The following is a 21,120-nucleotide window of genomic DNA, read 5'->3' on the forward strand; positions in this document are numbered from 1 at the left end:
CAGCCCCTCTGTAGGAGAAAGATGAGGCAGTGTACTTCCATGAAGGTTTTCAGCCTCAGAAACCCCGTGTCTGAGGAGCAGTGTCTTATGGGGATGCTCTGTATGGGTTGGAATCCACTCCATGGCAGTGGGTGGGGGTGGGGCCATTTTAACAGTTACAGTCTTCTGGTCCATGAACATGGGATGCCTTCCTACTGGTTTAAACCTTCTTTAACTTCTTGTCAACGATGTTTTGTCATTTTTTAAGAGTACAAGTTTCACACTTTTGATACATTTATCCATAAGCATCTCATTGTAAATAGAATTTCTTTTAAATCTCAAGATCAGTATACTACTACTGCTCAGGCTCCATCAGTGCTGTATCGCCCAACACTGACTGATCACAGGCTGTACCGTCCCTGGGAAAACACCATGCACAAGACACTGGGATATGAGTTCTTTGAAGTTGGACACTGCTCTCCTGCAGTTAGCACACTGGTCTGACCTTATGTCCTTGACTTTGTTTCAGGGTTTCTTGGAGGATACCTCCCTCTTTTATGGACATTACACCATTGATGGGGTGAAATTTCAGAACTTCACCTATGACCTTCCTCTGGCTTATTTGGTAAGCACAATTGCTTACCTGGCCCTGAGCCTTCTTTGGATCGTCAAAAGGTAAAAATTGTCTTGTAATTGCATTTTCTCTCTGTTGTTGTGATGATTGGAGTCCCACGGGGTTGGGGGCAGTGGTCATTGGATAAGCAGAGTGCAAGGTGGGTTTTGTAGGGAAAGACTCATGAGTATGCCGGTAGCTAAGGACACCAGGAGGAAATGGTGCCCTGGAGTTCTTTAGTCAGACACATACACTGGTATCATGCCCAGGACTTATCTCTGCTCTGATGTGGCTTGTGAGCCTGTTGGGGCTGCACGTCGCAGAAACTCAACTCTGGCCAAGGGAGGAAAGGGGATTGAGTGGCTGAGGGATCCAAGGGAGGGAGGACAGGGATGTTGCTGGGTTTAGGAACAACCAAAAGCCAGGGCTTCCTTGACTCTGAATCTCCTGTGCTGGGTGGTACCCTTAAGTGGTGGCAGACAGGGCATCTTACACTCTCCAACTGCCCATGACTCCCTGGATCACGGGTAAAGAAACCCTGACAAGCCCCTGGTTGGCGCTGCTTCATTTGGGTACCAATCCATTGTGGTCACTGAGAACAGAGTGTCTGTGATGGACCGCTAATAATTCAAGTGGCCAGTGCCTTAATCCTCCAACTGCAGTCAGAGGTTAGGGTCCTCTGAGCACATGCCATTTCCCAGAGAGACCCAAGTGGTTTTTAGAAAGAAAAGAGGCGGCATCACTCACTTTACTGAGGGCACTGGTGGTTCTGTGATGGCATTCTTGCCTTCCATGAGGAGAGACCAGGGTTTGCCTTCCTATATGATGGGGCTCATGAGCAGCCGCCACACTTAAGTCAGTGGGGGCTTGCGTGTTGCTGTGATGCTGAAGCTTCCAGACAGAGATGGACTGAGAGAAGGCCTGGTGGTGATCCCCTCCCAAAACCAGTCTGGCCCGGGAGCTGGGCGAAGGTCAGAGCGGTGAAGATCCTGGGCTGAAGTGGAGACACCAGTGTTCAAACCTTCCATCGACTCAGCCACTCCCACCTCCTCATGTCTCCTTTTCCTCGCCTTTGAAATGTACACACCTGATATCAGGCATCAGAGACCCAGGACAAAAAATCATATCGATGTGAGTGAGGGGGGACACGGAGTGGAGACCCAAAGCCCATCTGCAGACTATTGGACATCGCCTTACAGAGGGGTCACAAGGAAGAGAGGAGCCAGTCAGGTGCAGTATAGCATCGACAAAACACAGAATTTTCCTCTAGTTCTTTAATGCTTCCTCCCCGTCCCCTCACTCACCACCACTATCATGACCCCAATCCTACCTTAAAAATCCAGCTAGAACAGAGCATGTACACTGGTACAGATAAGAGCTTTTGACACAGGGAATCCAAGACAGATAAACCCCTCAGGAACAATAATGAGAGTAATGATACCAGGAGGGTAGGGTGAAGGTAGGGGCAGAGAGGGGGAACTGATCACAATGATTGACATATATCCCTCCCCCTCAGGGGGATGAAAAATGAAAAGTGGTTGAAGGGAGACAGTGGACAATGTAGGATATGAAAATAATAATAATTTATCAAGGGTTTATGAGCAAGGGAGGTTTGGGGAGGGAGGGGGAAAAATGAGGAGCTGATGCCAGGGGCTTAAGTGGAGAGCAAATGTTTTGAGAATGATGAAGGCAACATATATACAAATGTGCTTGACCCAATGGATGGATGGATGGATGGTGATACGAGCTGTAAGAGCCCCCAATAAAAGGATTTAAAAAAAAGAAATATACATCCCTGACAAGGCTGGTGGGGGGACGGATTAACTGAAACCAGGCAGGGAAAGAATGTTGTAGACATCTATTCAGACGGGACCAGGCACGTTCAGGGTGGTATGGCTGCAGGCTGAAGATGTGTTTTCAATGAAAGATCAGCTTTGGAGGCAGCATCGCCCTCACCGTCAAAGGAGCCTCGGCGCGGTGCGGGATCTAGAATTGTCCCCTCTCTGGATCCTAACTGTCTCATTTCTGAAAGGTAGTTTGCTCTACATTAGAGACTTTCAACTGGATGATGATTTGGAATGACTTGCAGAGCTTTATCCGAGAGCCTACTTCTGGACTCCAAGTAAGACCTACTTAATGAGTCACCTGATAACCTCAAGGCCTCCACATGGAATCCACACTTTTTAAAAGCACCCCAGTGATACGAGACAGGGACACACTGCAAGTGAGCTCAGGAGCTACAGGGCTTCCTGACAGGATCTCCCAGAAACATGACTCGTCTACCTGCCCACCTGGCCGTCAGCTCTCCAGCTCCCAGGGCGAACCCTGTGTGTTCTGTTCTGTCTGATGGCCAGGGGAGCCCAGGCTGGATTCACTTCCTCCCCTTACACCCTCCGTTGTGTGGGTTCACCACAAGCCAGGGCCCTGACTCGAGAAGTTATCTGGCTCCAGGGAGCAGGGCACGGAGGCTGACGTTTATACATGGTCACCTTCAGGGGGATGGGAACTCCCAGTTTGTCAGAGCACCATTCCAACCTTCCTTTACTGCCTTGTTTTTTGGCCGTCAGGGGCTGGGGTGAGAAGGCCTATTCTCATCGACAACTAAGAACAGTGTTCTGTCGTTTAACACACACTAAGGGATGCCACCTTCAGGGGACCCAGGTGAACAAGACATACCTCAAGCCTTGGAGGGGGCTCTCTGTGCTGACTGAGGCTTAGAAACTAATGCGTTTTGGTGAGGCTTCTCAGCAGAAGGGTCAGGTGCAGGGGGACCCCGGTGTGAGGTCGAGGAGACCAAGGTGGATACAACCCATTCCCTGCTCTCTGGGAGCTAAGACAAGACTGAGGAAGTAGACACAGAAAACAAACCAGCAAAATCCAGAGAGACCCTGCAAAGAAGGACGTGGATGAGGACAAGAGGAGGGACTGTGGGAAGAAACAGCAGGCTTCTGTCTCCCTTCGCTCACTTTTGAGCTGCCGGGAAGCTGGAAGAACCATTGTGTGAGGGTAGTTTGTGGCTGAAGAGATGTCGCTCTGTTTGCAGTGTCTTCAAACTCTCCCCCTCCCCATAGCTGCACGGCCAAGGTCAGCAGCAGCAGCAGGGATGCAGGCTGCTCAGAAACACTCCTGGATGGTTGCTCTGAAGTGTAGTGCCTTCCTAAGTAACAAAGTTTCTTTTCAGCACCTCGGCCTCAGCTTCTTCCCCCTTCTTAGCAGCTCACCAACCTGCTATGCCCCTACCAGGCAGCTTACAGTGCCCTCATGCTCTATAGCTCCCAGGAAAGAAACAACCAGCCACTCTTTCATAGCACCATGTAAATGACTTCCAAGAGACGTTTGTCTTTTAACTAAACCAGGACCTTGATCCCAAGGGGGCGTTGCCTGGAAGGAGTCGGCCTTCTTCATAGTCCTTAGGATCCACCAGTGAGACTCATTGCTTGAGGTCAGCCGTACCACCCAAGATTGTGTTTTTTGTGCTTCCTCCCTCCGAGGGAATGTCATTGTAATGCTTGTGTTGGCTACTGTGTTTCTTGGCCTTTATTAAATTCTAGTGATTAATAACACGATCTTCTCTAATAGTTTCTTGAGGGGTGCTTCTCAATTCAGCAAGTAATTTCAAACAGGTCTTTAAATACAGCTAGACAACAGAACCCGTTTGCAAAGCCCTATTTGCATCGGATGGCAGCCTTTCTCGTGTTTGCATAGCCAGGAACCCAGGAATACCGTGCCCATCCACTTGTCTGCAAGAAAATTCTACATTAATTTTTTTCCCCCAAAATAAATAGATTATTGAAAAGCTCCCCATGTGGTTCTGATGGAAAATCCTTGGCCTTGATCCTTTGGCCCACATCACTGATCACAGTGATTCCTCCCACTCCCGCTGTCCTCGTGGGTCAGGGCTGTCTCAGTTACCTGCTGCTGCTCTAACAGAAAGACCACATGGGGGGTTACTTGACAAAACAGAAATCCGTTTGCTGAAAGTTCTGGATGTTTAAAATCCAAAGCAGGTCTTCACGATGCCATTCCTCCAGGTGCGTCGCCTGACAAGGACATCATTCTCGTCGTTACCCCTCGGGTGGGGCCTGTCTGAACAGACTGGCCTGTGTCTAGCCTGCGTGTCTTTTAACTCAGAAGGGATTGGGTTATGAGCTTGTCATACGTGAGTCAGATCGAAGTAATATGGCCAAGAACCATTTCCAAACAGGATTGTCTTCAGAGGTGCAGGATTACAGCACATATAAGGGGGGGGGGCACACCATTTAATTCACAACAATTAATGAGTCCTAAAAATACTGCTTCCATCTGCAGAGATCCGTGTGTGGTGCTTGGTGTTTTTATATTAGCATGCACTAGGGTGCTTTTGTTTACTTTTTTTTCCCCATGAAAGCATTTGGATACGTTGAAAACCTGAAATGTACAACAGTTACTCTGCATAAACAGGTGCTCACTCAGTATATGTTAGATTTCAGTCATTTATTCATTTATTAGCCACTAACCACACGTTGGCCATGTTCTAGGCATTCCAGATACCATGGTGGCAGGAGAGCCAGGGCACCTGCCACCAGGAATTCATGATAAATAAGATGATTGCAAACTTGACTCACAGCTGTGAGGGGAATTAAAAAGCGGGGGATCCAACTTTCAGTTGTTGGGAACCCAGCCCATGGAGGGGCTATCCGACATTGATAATTATTTTATGGTTGTTGTTGAGAATATACACCGCAAACTAGACACCCCTTCCACAGTGTCTGCTGTCCAATTCAGGCACACTGACCGCGTTCTTCCAGGTGGGACACCATCCTCAGAGGCCCTTTCTGAGTGGCTCCTGCCTCATTGGTGTAAACTCCCTTCTCTGGCGGTTTCTCTCTAAACTTCCAAGGTTAGATCGATTTGGTTGCACTGGGCTAGAGCTTACAAGAGCATAATTCTGCTCAAGGCAAGTCTGTCCTAGCTGAGCTGAGCAGGAATCATCTCAACAACGGGGTTGGTCTGGAGTGACTTCTGGTCTCACGTTGAGTTGTAAGATTGACAGAAGGTGTAGTGGTTTCAGGGGTTCATCTCGCCCTCCTTGGTTCCCGAATGACTAGACTGCAGGGGGGAAATTTTTTTTTTAAGTCCATTTTGCATACCTGCCACTCCTTACAGCCAGGATCGTCCTACGTGATGCCCGCTGCTTCAGTTGAAGCCGGAAGGGTGGAGAGGACCCAGTCAAGGTTTCATAAATCCTTGAGGCAAAAGCAGAGTTTAGTGTATTTCTGGGAAGGAAACAAAGCCAGTGGCCCCTGGGAGCACAGCTGGCTGAGCCGCGGCAGACAGGGCCTCCAGGCTAAAGAGTCGGGAGTTTGAGCCACTGGTGTTAGGCTCTGTTGGATGGATAAGGAATTCGTGAGATTCCCGGTGAGCAGCCACATGTATTTAGGATGGGTCGAAGCGTGAGCGTGTTGGACTGGACAGAAAATGTACCCTTGTCTAACATTTTTTTTTTTCAGCTTAGGCCCAGCCAGTTTCTAGGCCACTCTCTCGCTGTTGTTCTTATCGGAAGTGTGCTTGTGTTTTGGGGTCAGGTCTGTGGAAGGATTCAAAGTCAACCTGATTCGGAGCGAGGATTACTTCCAGAGTTACTGCAACAAGATCTTTGCCGGCTGGGACTTCTGCATCACCAACCGCAGCATGGCGGACCTGAAACACAGCAGCTTGCGGTACGAGCTCCGAGTGAGTGCTGCGGCCGGTTCCCTTCCCCGGCTCCGGTTCCTTGCCCCATAGCGTTGTGCCCAGCAGGCCTGTTTGTAGCTTACAGAGGAGCTATGTGGAGGCCTGGATCTCCCTGGCCTTCGCAAGTGTCCACTCATGTAGTTTTCAAGAGAAGTTAGCTGCTAACTAAAACCCACCCAGTGTGCAGCACCTCCCAAAGATGGGCCCCTGATCTGCTTCCATGAAGAGTCCTGCCCCAGTGGAGTGAGTGGCGAAACAGGGAGGGTAAAGGGAGAGTGGGTAGGAAAGAGGGAACCGATTACAAGGAACTATATGTGACCTCCTCCCTGGGGGACAGACAACCGAAAAGTGGGTGAAGGGAGACGTCGGACAGGGCAAGATATGACCAAATAACAATTTATAAACTATCAAGGGCTCATGAGGGAGGGGGGAGCGAGGAGGGAGGGGAAAAATGAGGACCTAATGTCGGGAGTTTAAGTGGAGAGAAAATGTTTTGAGAATGATGTACAAATGCGCTTTACACAATTGATGTGTGTATGGATTGCGATAACAGTTGTATGAGCCCCTAATAAAATGTTTAAAAAAAAAAAGACGAGTCCTGCCAAGAAAACCCTACGGATCAGATCTAGTCTGTTTTGTAGAGAGCAGCTTCCTGGGGTGGATCACCATCGGCTGGAGCATGATAATACACCTGGGAAGTGGATGCGACTTCCAAGAGAGGTGGGGGAGCCCCATAGTGGGTGGAAGGGGGTGGTGTCTTCCACTGTACACGGTTGTTTTACCACCTGAGAAGAACCTGTCCTCAGCATGGCTGGGACCAAGAGAAATAGGACCGAGGAAGGCATGCTGTGGCGATTGCGTGGAGTGGACAGAATATGAAAAAAATGGTGGAATGGTCAAATGAATAATAAGAATTGTAAATACTTTATTATTTGGTCGAACTCACACACACAAATTGGGAGAGGACCGTAAGTCCACCATCAAAACCTAAATGGAGATAGAAAGAATCAGAGCAAATATCTTATTGGTTACAGTAAACGCTGTAAAACGCTATAAAACACAGAGACCACCAGATTGGGTTAGAAAAATAAACAAAAAACCAGCCACGTACGGTACTGTGTTGTCCCACCAGGCTGCTAACTGCAGTGTCAGCAGCTCAAACCCCCGCAGCCTCTCCAAGGGAGAAAGAGGAGGCTGTCCACTCCCATAACGATGCATGGTCAGAACTGACCACTCCCATAAAGATGCATGGTCAGAACTGACCACTCCCATAAAGATGTATGGTCAGAACGGATTCCACAGCGGTGGGGTTGCGTTTGAGGCATATGCTGTTCAACTACTACATGTTAACATGCCATGCATAGTCTATAGTTCACACCCCTTCCCAGATTGCAGTCTGAAGGAGGTGGCTCTGCCTTGGCTTGAGCCTTTCGTGGCCAGGAGGACGAGCTGGGCTTGGCCTGGAAAGACATCTTGGGGAAGGTGAATATTTAAGGAAAATCTTAGCTGCATGAGGGGGGATCTGATGAGCCACGGCTTCCTCCCATGCGTTCCCTCCATCCCAGTGCTCAGAGGCAGTTTCCTCTGGTCCGCAGGCCGACCTGGAGGAGGAGAGAATACGCCAGAAGATAGCGGAAAGGACCTCTGAAGAAACCATACGGATTTACTCTTTGCGACTGGTGTTGAACTGCCTGGTTCTGGCTGTTTTAGGGGCTTGCTTCTATGGAATCTATAGAGCAACGACATATTCTCAAGAACACATGAACAAAGTAAGTCCTCCGTGAAAGTGAACTGTGCCTCTGGTTAGACATTGCAAAGCTGTCATTGTTTCTGTCCTGTGTAGGGGGATACAAGGGTGGTCCATAGGAGAGAGACCTCAAAATCAGAGGTGGTACATTTCCACTTTTCCAAAAAGTTTGAAAATCTCCCAAACAGATGTGAGATGCCTGCTCCTCCTGGAATCCATAAGATGACCACTGTTAGCATTCTGAATGCGTGTCAACTTATAGTGACCCCGGGTGAGAGTGGAAGGGCCCCACGGCATTTTCTAGGCTGTGATCTTAATGGGAGCTCAAGGCCACGTCTTTCTCCTGTGAAGCTGCTGGGTAGACTTGAACCAGAACCTGTCGGTTAGCAGCCAGATCCTTCACCATTGGGCCACCGGGTCTCTATAATGGAATCAATCACAGCAGTTGGTGTCAAATCCATTCCAGCTCATGGTCACCCTGCCCCATAGGGGGCAAGAGCAGACCTGCCCGCCAGAGGGTTATCGTAGCTGTGCCCCCGAAGAAGCAGATCGCTGGGCCTTGAAAGCATTTTATCAATTGCCCATTGATACAGAATACACGGAATGTTCATAGGTGCCCTTCGTAATTCTAATGTTGGTGGTGGTGGTAGTGCCATCGAGTTGATTCCGACCCACAGCGATCCTGTAGACAGCAAAATGAAGCACTGCCTGGCCCCGTGCCAACCTCCCGGTTGTTCCTGGGTTTGGGCCCATGGTTACAGCCCCTGGGTCAATCCGTCTCCTTGAGGACCTTCCTCTGCTTTGCTGCCCTCTACTTTACCAAGCTGGGTGTCTCTCTCCACCGACTGGCATCTCCTGACAACATGTGCAAAGAATGTAAGAGCAAATTTTGCGTCCGTGCCTCTAAAGGGCACTCTGGCCACGCGTCTTCCAAGACAGATTTGCTCTTTTGGCAGCCCAGGGTACTTACACTATTCTTTGCCAACAGACTGCAATCATTCAAAAATGCAATAAAATTCTATTTTTTTCTTTCAGCATGGTATTAGAGCATCCAAGAAAGGGGCTTACGGATTTTTTACTGTATTAAAATAGAACAAAATTTTGCCATTTAAGTATTTTTTTTTTTGGGTCGCCATGTCACTCACGGTTAAAAGGGCTTGGCAGCCCCAGTTATGCATCAGCACTTGCTCTGACGCTGCAGCTTAACCCCCCATGCCACAGGCAGGTGCGGCAGGTTTAAAGGCAGCACGATAAGTCATTTTTAAGTGTACGATTCCATAGCATCAGTTATATTTGCCATGTTAGGCTTTGGGGACGTGGCTCACATTTATTTCTTGACATCAACCATTGTTTGAGTTGAGTTCCTAGCTGTGTTTGGCTCTGTTGTGTAGCAGTTGAGTGCTGCTACGTTCAATTCATTTGGGATGCAGCTTCGCTTATTGCGTTTCTGACCAAGGCATGTTGTGACCTTCCTAGGAGATTGACAAGATGGTTTTTGGGGAGAACCTCCTGATACTGTACCTACCATCGATTGTGATCACGCTGGCCAATTTTCTCACGCCAATGATCTTTGCCGTGATCATCCGCTACGAGGATTACTCCCCAAGCTTTGAAATCCGTTTGACAATCCTGAGGTAATGCCTGACTTAAGGGTGACCGCCCCATGGCACAGCCCACTGCTTACTCGAGCTCTTGACCCCGGCAGGCATGGTGGCACGTTGTCCTGATGAGCCAAGGATCCTCCTGGACCCCAATGAATGAGTCGGAATTTGCACACACAGGTCCCACATGACAACTGGAGTCACAGGCTGGGGCCGGGAGGTGGGCTACCTTCAAGACGCCAGCCACGGCCGGTGTGACTGCAGGGTCAGGCAGAGAACACAACTGCATGGGGACTGTGTGGCACCGGGGAGTTGTCCTCCTGCTTCTTCACCTCTGACTTATTTAACCCATTTCCTTTGGAAATTGTCCAGCAATCAGACAGGCGGGGAGGATGGTTAATGAATCCCCATGAGCCCATCACTTCGTTCTGCCCAGAACCAGCATTGTGTTGACTGTGCTGCCACCCTTCTCCCCTCTTCTGCTGGCCTGATTTGAAGCCAACTGCTGGCAACATGTCATCGCGCTGCCAACACGGGGAATGCATGCGAGGGGCCTTCCCAAAGTTAATGGGAAAAGGGAATTCGAAGGGAATAGAATTTCCTCCACCAACTTTTTGAAGCCCCACCCCCTAGTGTATCTCTAAAAGATGAAGTTTCTACTTTTAGCGCCACCATCTTCACCCTTAATAACATTCGCTGTCCGTTGCCCTGATGGAATTGCAAATGGCTTCCTCTGGTTTGTTCCAATCAGGAGGCAAGCCAAGTGCACATGCTGCCTTGCGGGTGGGGGTGGGGGTTACAGCGATATCGCTAAAGCTCCTTTTATTCTTTAAGAATTCCTCCTTTTAGATATGCCCTTAATTTGTGGAAAACACTGGGTCATTTGTCCCCTATTGCGGAATGAATTCATTGCTTCTTTATGATGTGTTTATTTTCCTGTTCCCCATGTACCCAGGAAGCTACTGGGAAGCTTTGAAATTTCTGTTAGATCCCACTTCAGGCCTTTAGTTTTGGAAACCTCATGGGTGATCCCGTGTCCCTCCACTTGATCCCAGCCAGAGGCACACAGCATCCAGGGGCCTATGCTGAGTGACGGAATAAATGACCAGGGGGTATGAGTTTGCATTCAGGAAGGGCTGTGTCTCTGGAGGGCCTGCCTGAGAGCTTCCCCCTGTCTCTCCCCTCCCTTGTCTCCCTGAAGGTGTGTCTTCATGCGATTGGCCACCATCTGCGTGCTGGTGTTCACCCTGGGCTCCAAGATCACTTCCTGTGACAACTCTTTTTGTAGTCTCTGCGGTTACAACCAGAATCTCTACCCAGTAAGGCTATGGGGACGGGTGGTTGTGGAGGGCTGGGTCGTGGACGTAAAGCCCAGCATCTCCACGTGTAGGGGCTTGTAAAACCAAGCTCAGAGGAGCATCTGCCAATGTCCTGACCAGAAGCAGCTGGGTCTGGAGATGGCACAGACGGAACTGGGGAGGAGTCCCAGCACCCGGCTTTCTCTGCCCCAAATCGGGCTTCTCAGTTTCTCCTGTTCTCTTTCTTTCAGTGCTGGGAGACCCAAGTTGGGCAGGAAATGTACAAACTAATGATCTTCGACTTCATCATCATCTTGGCGATGACACTTTTTGTGGATTTTCCTAGAAAGTAAGTGGAGTAAAAGGAGTGTTCCGCTTACCCCCTGCAGCCACTCTCCGCTGGCGACCCCCAATAGCCCCAGACCATCAACCTCATCTCTCCTTAACTGCCCCTCCGAAAAGGCAGCCTGCTGAGCAGAAACTGCACGGCTTCCCACAAATAGCCAGGCCCGTCGGCATAGACCTATAGTTTGCTACAGGGGACGCCACGTGTCCTGGCCAGGTCAAAGCCCCAGCACTACTGCTTGCTGGCCATGTGACCTTGGCTCCGTTGTTTAAGCTCTGTGCCTCTTTGCTCCCCCACAAAATGCGGTGGGAACAGCAGTAGCTAACTCAGAATCAATGGCTGAGACTGTGAGGATTAAATGAAATCCGAAAGCACCGAGACCAGCAGCTGGCACATATTAGTGGTGGAGTCAGCCCCCCAGCACAGCCATGCCTGGTTGCAGCTGCAGGCTGTTGGGGTCCAGAGAGTTTTCATTGCCTGGTTGTCAGAAGCATTAGACTTTGCGGACCTTTCTTCCCATTGGGCAGCTCTGCTGGAGTATGTTCCCCTCCTAGCAACCCGCAAACCTCCATGAAGAGTCCCGTGGTTGGCCGGGCACGAAGCGCATGGGCCAGGAACCAAGCACAGGTCTCCGTCATCTGCACCGGAGGCGAGAATGGAGCCGCTGGGTCCCCAGCGCCCCGTGGCACATACTTGTGGCCATTGCACCAATTCTGACTCCTGGCAACCATAAAAAAGCGCTGAGCGAGATGTCGGTGAACTCACCCCCCGTGGTTTTCAGCCAGACGAGAGTCAGGTCTAGGAGAGCCACCATCAGGCCCGTGAGACATGCACACCTTGGAATAACCAGCTATTGCACATCAAAAGGGCAGCCTTCCCCACAGGCAGAGTTCAGGAGGGTTAGGCAAGAAGGAAGGATGGGAGCGGGAAGCCCAGAGAGGGAGCGGGATCCGTGCTGTGACCTTTGGAGGCTGCAGTCAGTGGCATGAAAGAACATGTCTGGATGGTAAACTACTCTGTTCTATAAACTCTCACCTAGTTTACCCAAAAAAGTTTGTAACGTCTTCACTATAGGCCTCCTGCTGCTGCTTCTCAGTGGCTCCTGAAATCTTACACACAACTCGCTTCACTTTCTCCCTTTCACCCCCTCAAGCAGATTACCCGGGTTGCTGAGAGTCAGAATCCACCACAGGGCAATGGGTGTTGCAGGAGGCCCAGTAAGCCCTTAAAATAAGCATGAAAAAGGAGGACTGATTTTAAAAAGTAAAACAAAACCCTGATCCATGCATATGAGCTTGATTCAAAATCTAAAAGATGTAGATGCCATGGAAGCACAGGTGGTCGCAAAAGAGCGGCCTCTGAAGAGGAAGCCAGTGTTGACGCCGTAGGGGTAAATCTAGCTATCTTTGAAAAAGATACAGAAAACCATACACGCACTTCCATAAATCCACGGGTGAGCAGATGCCCAGAGTTGGTTGGGGGAGGCTTTGCCCCAGGGACCGGATCACATCCATGCACCATGGTGTGCCCTCACCTTTCTGTTTCATCTCCTGCAAACAACACACCACCACAACTTTCCTCATTCATCCAACGATGGTGTCCTACGCCGCCGCCGTACATATGCAGGGCCCCTGCTGGTGGACATTTGGGTGTTTGCAGGCCACTTTCTGTGCTAAAGAGGCGAGCCGAAGTTCGGATTCTGCCCACGTTCCTAGTCCCACGCTTACCCTTTGAAGCGCGCTGCATTACAATCCACCCACAATTTCAGATGGGAAAAATGAGGCTCAAAGAGGATCTATCAAGTTAAGACATTGCGAAATCGAGATTCGAACGCTGGCCTGGATGGTTCCAGAGTCCACTGTCTTCTTTAAGACTGTGTCTTTAAGACACACACACAGACAGTTTCCCTGAAGAATCTTGGAGGAACTGGCCCTGGGTCTGTGGCCGTGGTCTAGGGCACTGGAAGGTCCCTGCAGTCCAGGTGAGCAGTCTGCCTTCTTTGTCTGCAGGCTCCTGGTGACCTACTGCTCCTCCTGGAAGGTGATTCAGTTCTGGGGACAGCAGGAGTTTGCCATTCCTGGTAACGTCCTGGGGATCGTGTATGGGCAGACCATTTGCTGGATCGGAGCCTTTTTCTCACCACTTATCCCTGCAATTACAACCATCAAATTCATCATCATCTTTTATGTGAAAGAGGTAAGTGGAGAGGTGGGGGAACGATCCCCTCCCAATTCTAGACCTTCCAATGGATTGGGTGTTCATACCTTTGGGGCCAACTCCCCATGCCATCAGATGTATCCAATTTACATCCACAACCCAACCCAACCCACTGCTGTGGGGTCCATTATAACTCATAAAGACCCTGCGGGACAGAGAAGTGCCCCATGGGATTTCCAAGGCTGTGATCTTTATGGAAGCAGACTGCCCCAGCCTTCTCCCGAGGAGTGGCCGGTGAGTTCGAACCACCGACCTTTCTTCTAGCACGAGAGCACTTCACCACTGTGCCAACAGAGCTCCTCCTTGTACGACACTGTCCCTTTTTACACAGGATATATTCTTTATTCTGGACAAATGACTTTGAATGGGTTTGGGAATTTTTATAATTTTGAAAGTTCTATTGAGAATCATTAGGCTCTTGTGATTTCCATAAGCATTGGGCTTCTAACATCGAGATAGGTAGTTCAAAACCACCAGCCGCTCTTTGGGAGGAAGATGGGGCTTTCTACTCCCGTAAAGGGTTAGTCTCGGAAACGCACAGGGGCCGTTCTCTCCTGTCCTCTAGGGTCCCTCTGAAAGGTGTTCCCATCTGTCATTCAATGGGTGCTCAGGGTCACCAGGAGTTGGATGGTAGAGTGGTCTTGATGGTAGTGCGTTTGAGTTTTGTTTTTTATTGCAGATCGATTACATATACATATTTAAACCACTATAAAAATAAACACTATTTTTTAAAAAACTGAAATGGATTCATACCACAGTTATAAAATTTTTATTTCATCATGCCACTTGAGTACATCCAACTCTCATCCTTTCTAAAGGCTTATCACATTGTGTAGACGATGTGCATTTATCTTTAATCAGCACCTTACTGATAGCTGGCAATCACCCTGTGGATTGCTTCTAAGTATTCTGTGATCAACAATTACAAGACTGAGTATCTGTGTACATACATTTTGACCCAGTTTTCCTATCATTTCCTCAGGAGGAATTCCTCTAAGTGGGTGTCTAGACTAGACTAGACTTTTTTCATTCCGATCTCTATTACGGGACTACCCTCCAGAACCCAAACCCCAAACATGTTGCCATCGAGTTGCGTCTGACTCACAGAGACCCCATATAGGATTCCTGAGGCTGTAAACCTTTATGGGAGCAGATAGCGTTAACCTTCTCCCAAACAGCAGTTGGTGGGCGGATGCGAGCCACCGACCTTGGATGGTTAGTAGTCCAACACCTACCCACTAGTGCCACCGGCAGTCCTTGCCCTCTAGAAAGGTGATGCTAATTTCTGTTCCCATCCGTGATACTCTCCTGTGCCTCTTGATCTCTTCTTTGTCTCCCCTAGCTGAGCCTTGTCTACAACTGTAGACCCTCGCCGAGGCAGTTCCGAGCGTCCAATTCTAATTTCTTCTTCCTGTTGGTGCTGTTGATTGGGCTGTGCTTGGCCATCATACCTCTGACCATCAGCCTGTCACGGTAAGCAAACTCTGTTTTCTAGAACACATCTTTGCTTCTTGACATGCCCTTGTTTAAGCATTTTGATTGGTTTTGCTCACGTGGTTCCACCTACCGAGGTAAGACCATATCCAGGCACACCTGTGTTTCAGAAGCTCCATTGAACTCAAGATGCCACGGGGTCCTTCTGGACCTTGGCCACAGGTATAGTGCTGCCATCATTTGTTGTGAGCTGGGTGTGCCCCCGCCCCCATCCCCTAGGCCTTTTTCCTAGGGCTTGTTCTCGAACCTCCTTTTATTTCTTTGCTCTTGATGATCAAAATAATACATGGCTTTTATAGGGGATATGGCGTGTAGGCTCAAGCAGAAAGTCACCAAATTGCTGCCCATTTGGTTGAGAGACTCTCGTATCCATCAACTTATTATTAAGAGCCTTCTTTGGGCCCTGGTGGCACAGCAGTTAAGCACTCAGCCAGTAACAGAGAGTTTCAGAGTGAACTCCCCAGGAAAGGGATGAGAGATAGCTTCCCTCCAGACTTCAGCCCCGGAAACCTTATGAGGAAGTTCAGCTCCATCCTCTAAGTTGGAATGGAGATGATGGCAGCGAGTCTTTGGTTGGCCAAGTCCTGGGCTGGTGTTAGGGTATAAAGATGGTCAAGATACAGAACATGGAATTTGGGGTCTAGACTCTAGAGTGGTGTTTAGAATGAACAGAAAGGGCACTGCTGAACCATGTGCAGTTGAGATCAGGTGGGAACAACAAGAGGTATGTGTACCTAACAAGAGCTTGCGCCAACAACTAGGGGCCAGGAATGAGTTAGAACATGTGTGTGGATTTCTCCCTCCTCCAACCACAGATATCTAAAGAGAAGATTCTGAACACCCAAGGAAGTTTGGAGGCAAAGGTGTAGCTTTGGGTTGGGGTACATTTCATTTTGAGGATCAGGTTCAACCCTTAACAATTGTCTGACCACTGCATAACCAGAATAAAGACACTGTAGACCAAGGATTGGAAGTTGAGAGCTCAAATTCCAAGGATAGATGATATGTGAACAAGTAGGCATGGGTATTTTCCAATAAAACGTTATTTATAAAACAAAGGGCCAGATTTGGCCCATAAGTTACCAGCTCCTGACTTATACACTCGTGGGATTCCATTTCCTCCTGTTTAAAGTAAAGCTTAAAGCTTTGAAGTTTTACTTTGGATTTTATTTTTAACTAATATGATTCTGTGTGGTTTTTATTATTTTAGTAATCGGCACTATATTTTAAAATTCAAGTGGTAGAGGATATGTACGCTGAAGAGGGAATTGCCCCTGATCCTCACCTCTTAGGGATCACATCCCCTTCTAAAAGCTCCCAGAAGCTCATCATGGAAAGCTTTTCTATGGCCTGGAAACGCATCTGGGGAAGCACTGCCATCCTGCTTGGCAACTTGGTTCTTTGCTTAATCGTGTGCTTAGTACCTTTTCCACACATACATATTTCAATCTGTTAACTTTAAATTAGAAAAAGAAAGAAAGAAATACATTCTCCTGGCACAAAATTCAAAAGGTATCAAAGGATGTCTGGTGAGGATTCTTTTTCGAATCCTGTTTCTCAGCTTCTGATGTCGTCATCTTGGTGTAGCTGTCTGTCTGTCTCTTTGAGACACTATGTCATGCCATTGTATGAATACAACATAAAATGATTCATTTCCTTAATTGGTTGATCCTAGGGATGGATTGCTTCTAGGGATTTCTTTTTTATCCCTGTACAAACGACTGCAATGGGAAATCTTACACATACATCTTCACACTGTGAATTGAGCCAGTTCCTTTTAGGCCTGAATGTTCTTGCTTTTCCACGATCGTCTTCTAGTTTGGGAAAGTGTCAAACCCATTGGGAAGTTGAAAAATAGCAGCAATCAACCCTCCCATGGCCTCAGTAGGGTGTCCCAGTCAATGACTCCCATGGCCACGTGTGCCTTGGCTCCCTGTGTAGTCTGTTTTGTGTGAGAGGAACCATCTGAAATCCTGTCTCAGGTCCCATGGCATCCTATCCCTAAGTGCTTGAACACCCAAGCCCTAAACATAGGGACAGTCTCCTTAAATATGTCCCCAATAAGACAATCATTCCCCAATAATTAATACTAATGTCTCCTAATATCCGACCCTCTTCTGATCGCTCCCCTAGTGCCCTAAATAGTCTCTTATAGCTTTTTTTTTTTAAATGAAGATCCTGTAAGATTCGCCATTGCTTTGCTACTGATGGCCATACCTCCTTCTGCTGTTTTCATCCTGCTCTGTTTTGGAGGCATCCAGGCCAGTTTCCCCTCTCTGGATTAAGCGATTGGAGAATAGAATCGTCACATTTGGAATTTGCCCGAATCTTTCCTTACAGCATCATCTAATGTATTCTTCCATCCCGAGTTCCCTGCCTGGCGGAAGGTGGTTCTTGAGGGCTGATGAAATCCAGGGTGGGCTTTTTGGGGGCCAGAACATGCTGGGAGGCCGCTGGCTCAGGCGGTTTCTCTAGGCCTCAACCAGCAAAGTGTGTTGTGTGTACGGAGGAGGGAGGCTCTGCCACCCGCCTGCCCTGAGCCTCTTGCTTTGTATCCTCCCAGCATCCCTTCCTCCAAAGCCTGCGGGCCCTTCACCAACTTCAACACCTCCTGGGAGGTCGTCGCCCAGACGGTGAGCACCTTCCCCAGGTCCCTGCAGTCGCTGGTCAACGGCATCACGTCGGAGGCCTTCGCAGTGCCTTTCTTCATGATCATCTGGTGAGTCAGGACCACCGGTTCCTCTGCACTGGGAAGCGGGGAACCACTCGCCCCCTCCCCACCCCAATTCCCATCTCTACAGTGGCCAGCATACTGGTAGCTCTCTGATCACACAGGTCCAATAAGGTCGCCTGTGGACGGCACTTAGCCCCCAAGTGGCTGGCTTACAAGAAGTCAATACCCGGTCCACTGGTGAACGTACTTGGCTGATAACCAAAGGGTGAGGGCCCAGCAACTGGGAGATGCCAGGAGTTCCCAATCTCTGCGATACTGTTCTGGAAGGATCCTCAAAGATATAGAAGCCATCAAATAATCACCACCAGGTGGGGCTCTAGCCACCCAGAGATGCCTCGGAAGAAAGGTGATCGGATTCCGACAATTGTTGTAAACCCCACTCTCACCCACCCGCCCGGGGTCCCCGAGAGTGGCAATCAGCTCAGGCACCTGGGGTGCTTCTTCCTGCTGTTGTTTGCTTGAGGAGCAACACTGCTGACGGGCACGGAATCTCTTGTCTTTTGTAAAAGGGACTGATGAAAGCCCAGGGAGCTAGCCGGACGTCAGAAGCGCAGGCTTGAATCCTGCCACGTAGAAGCACGGTGGGCTTGGGCATCACATGGTCTCTCTGCTGCCATGCACCCCCACCCCACCCCCACCCCTGGAGATGAGGAGAAGCCCGGGGCTGACCCCCTAAGGTTGTGGGGGAGAGAAGGTGATGGATGAACAGTGCTGGCTCAGGACATAATGGCTTTTGTTGTATGAAGGGTACCAGGGTCTTGGCTGCGCACAGGGACGGCAGGATCCCAACATTGTTGCTGTGGTCAATTTCCCATCGAGTCCGTCCTGACTTTGACCACCCCGTGTGTGCAGGGGGAGCCGCTCCGCTGGGTTTTCAAGGCCGTATGGCTTTCCTTTCAGGAGCAGGTTGCCAGGCCTGTCTATGGAGGCACTTCCAAACGGGTTCAAACCACCAGCTACCAGTGGAGTGCATCATGTGTGGGCCACCTGGGTGTCTGTTATAATACTACTAATCACGGACATGGGTGGGTGGAGTACTTACTATGTGCCAGGTATTGTATGTAAATCCCTGAAAGGTGTTGTTAACTCATGAAACCCTCGCCATTAAGCTAAGATGATGTAGAATGATGACAGGAAACTCTCACCATAATGCCAGAATGGGACAACAGCAAAAAGGTAAGTGTGAAACGCAGGACGCTCTGGGGTGAAATTGCTAACACGACTTAGGAACCTGTGGCCAGCCTGGAATTCCCAGGGCCCAGAGCGCCCCCTGATCCGTCCCAATCAGCTGGCCCAGCTGGGTTTGGCTAGAGCACCACCTGGTGGTGGTTATGTGATGGCTTCTGTGTCTTTGAGGATCCTCGTCCTGTGGCTCTTGGTCTTCCAGAGATTGGTAACTCCTGGAATCTCCCAGTCGCTAAGCCGTCATTTCATCGGCCCCATCTGGGAGACAAGGACGACCTGAGTTCACAGGAAGCTATGTCCCCTTCCGTTATCCTGGGGGAAGGCTTGCTCCTCCCGCTGAATCTCCCCAGTAATGTCAACTACCCCCCACTTGAGACCTGGGGCTGGACAGACAGCAGGAGCCAAGACCAGTTGCTTTTATCCAGTGTTGCCATGTGGATACGGAGCCGGGTGACTGCTGGGTTTTACAGCATTCACCCCACTTTACATCTGAGAAAAGAGGCCAGTGGCGGTCCTTGATCATCTTCTGCAGATGATCACATCTGTAGTGTGATCACAGACAGTTCATCACATGCCAGCCCCACTTCCTGGACTCCCTCCTCCTCTCTGCAGGTGCTGGGGTCGGGCGGGGGGTGGGGTGAGGGTGGAGGGTGGTTGGCATGGGGAGGGATATCAACAACTGGTAGCGTTCACGTTAAAAAGCGAGTCATAAATCAGACTCGCAGCTGCCACCAAATGAGACAGGCACTGGCTGTTTCTGGCCCCTCTGCTTGGGGAAAGGGAGGCCTCCCTTCTCCCTTCTCACCAAGGGAAATGTTTCCAGGGAAAAGGCGTAGGGTTGTTCCTGCCCTGACAGCCAGGGTGGGTAATTCACTGTCCACCTCTCTGCCTTGTGTTGCAGCCTCATCATGTTCTACTTCATTGCGCTGGCCGGGGCACACAAGAAGGTGGTGGACCAGCTGCGAGAACAGCTGTCCCTGGTAAGGGAGCAAGTCCTGGCTGTGGGGTCACTGTAGGAGAAGAAAGGTGGGGGTGGAGGGAAAACTTTCTCATCACCACTCCCCCCAAACCCCAGGTGCACACACTCCTAGTCATTCCACACTGTGTTAGTCTGGGTAGATTAGAGAAACAAATCCATGAACACTCATATGTGTATAGGAAAGAGCTGTCGAATATTGAGAAAACACCCCAGCTCAGTGCAGATCAACTCCAGAAGTCCTATGTTAGCCCATATGTCCGATACCAATTTTTAAAGTCGTCTTTAGACTCATGAAACACATGCAATGACGCTGAATACAGGATGATCACAGGTCAGTGGGTAGAACATCTTTGGATCCAGTGGCTTTGTAAGCATCTCAGTGCTGGCAGGGGTCTCCACATGGCTTCTTCAGCTTCAAGGCTGCATCAGGGTAGGTCCATGTGGCTTCTCTAGCTCCCAAGGTGTAGCACCATGTGTCTTATCAGTAGAGCAGCTCCACGGGGGTGAAGGTAGTGAGAGGTGTCTCCTGCTTCCAAGGAGGAAAATCTAGATTTCCCAGAATTCCCAGGAGAAAGCCATGCCCACGCCTCATTGGCTATGATCCGATTGACAGACTAGCCTCTACCACTTCACTCTTAATCCTATCAAGTTCCAACTTGACACCAGATTGTGTAACTACCACACACACCTATCTATATAAAGCACCTGCTCTCCAAAGGTGAATGAAAGACGCAAGGTCAATCCCGATCCTTAGCATTGCTGGGAATAAAATCAAGGTGGTTAGAGAGGCAAGGCCTCTAGGCGGAGGTGACATTGGGGCTGAGACCTGGATGCTGGTGACTGGAGATCTTGGGAGGGGGCAGCATGGGTGGGGATGAGGAAGAGGAGGAAGGCTGTCATGGTTGCAGGTGGCTGAATGAGGGCAGAGAGGCAAGACATATTGGGTTATCAACAGGTCAGAGCTGAGGGCTCTGGGAAGTTTGTATTTTGTTCTGAATGTAATGGAAGTCATTGGAAAGGTTTGAATCATTGTCTATTTCTATTTCTTTGTGGTGTGAAGTATATGTAATTAAACAGCCCTTTCGATCATTTTTATATGTACAGCTGAACATTAATTACCTTCACCTTGTGCAACTTACACTGATGTTTTGCTTGCCAGCCTTTTTCACCATCCTTTAATGGAAACACTGCCATCTAGTCGATTCCGACTCATAG

At 49.4% G+C, this 21,120-nt stretch overlaps 1 protein-coding gene and 1 pseudogene across 1 annotated transcript in view; one reads left to right on the plus strand and one right to left on the minus strand.

Annotated features, from left to right (window-relative positions):
* The window catches only part of TMC7 (transmembrane channel like 7), a 74,926-nt gene that overhangs the window by 51,044 nt on the left and 2,762 nt on the right, over nucleotides 1-21,120 (plus strand). The window contains exons 6-15 of the mRNA XM_004706089.2: nucleotides 509-654; nucleotides 6,157-6,304; nucleotides 7,900-8,073; nucleotides 9,528-9,685; nucleotides 10,854-10,971; nucleotides 11,202-11,299; nucleotides 13,306-13,492; nucleotides 14,856-14,986; nucleotides 17,571-17,726; nucleotides 19,828-19,906. Of these exons, the coding sequence (XP_004706146.2) occupies nucleotides 509-654; nucleotides 6,157-6,304; nucleotides 7,900-8,073; nucleotides 9,528-9,685; nucleotides 10,854-10,971; nucleotides 11,202-11,299; nucleotides 13,306-13,492; nucleotides 14,856-14,986; nucleotides 17,571-17,726; nucleotides 19,828-19,906 (1,395 nt within the window). The remainder of the gene's footprint in view (nucleotides 1-508; nucleotides 655-6,156; nucleotides 6,305-7,899; nucleotides 8,074-9,527; nucleotides 9,686-10,853; nucleotides 10,972-11,201; nucleotides 11,300-13,305; nucleotides 13,493-14,855; nucleotides 14,987-17,570; nucleotides 17,727-19,827; nucleotides 19,907-21,120) is intronic.
* On the minus strand, nucleotides 9,184-9,300 carry LOC115868027 (annotated as a pseudogene).

The sequence above is a fragment of the Echinops telfairi genome, unplaced genomic scaffold, assembly GCF_000313985.2.
Source record: "Echinops telfairi isolate 266 unplaced genomic scaffold, ASM31398v2 ScPeMD7_5;HRSCAF=22, whole genome shotgun sequence".
Taxonomy (NCBI): Eukaryota; Metazoa; Chordata; class Mammalia; order Afrosoricida; family Tenrecidae; genus Echinops; species Echinops telfairi.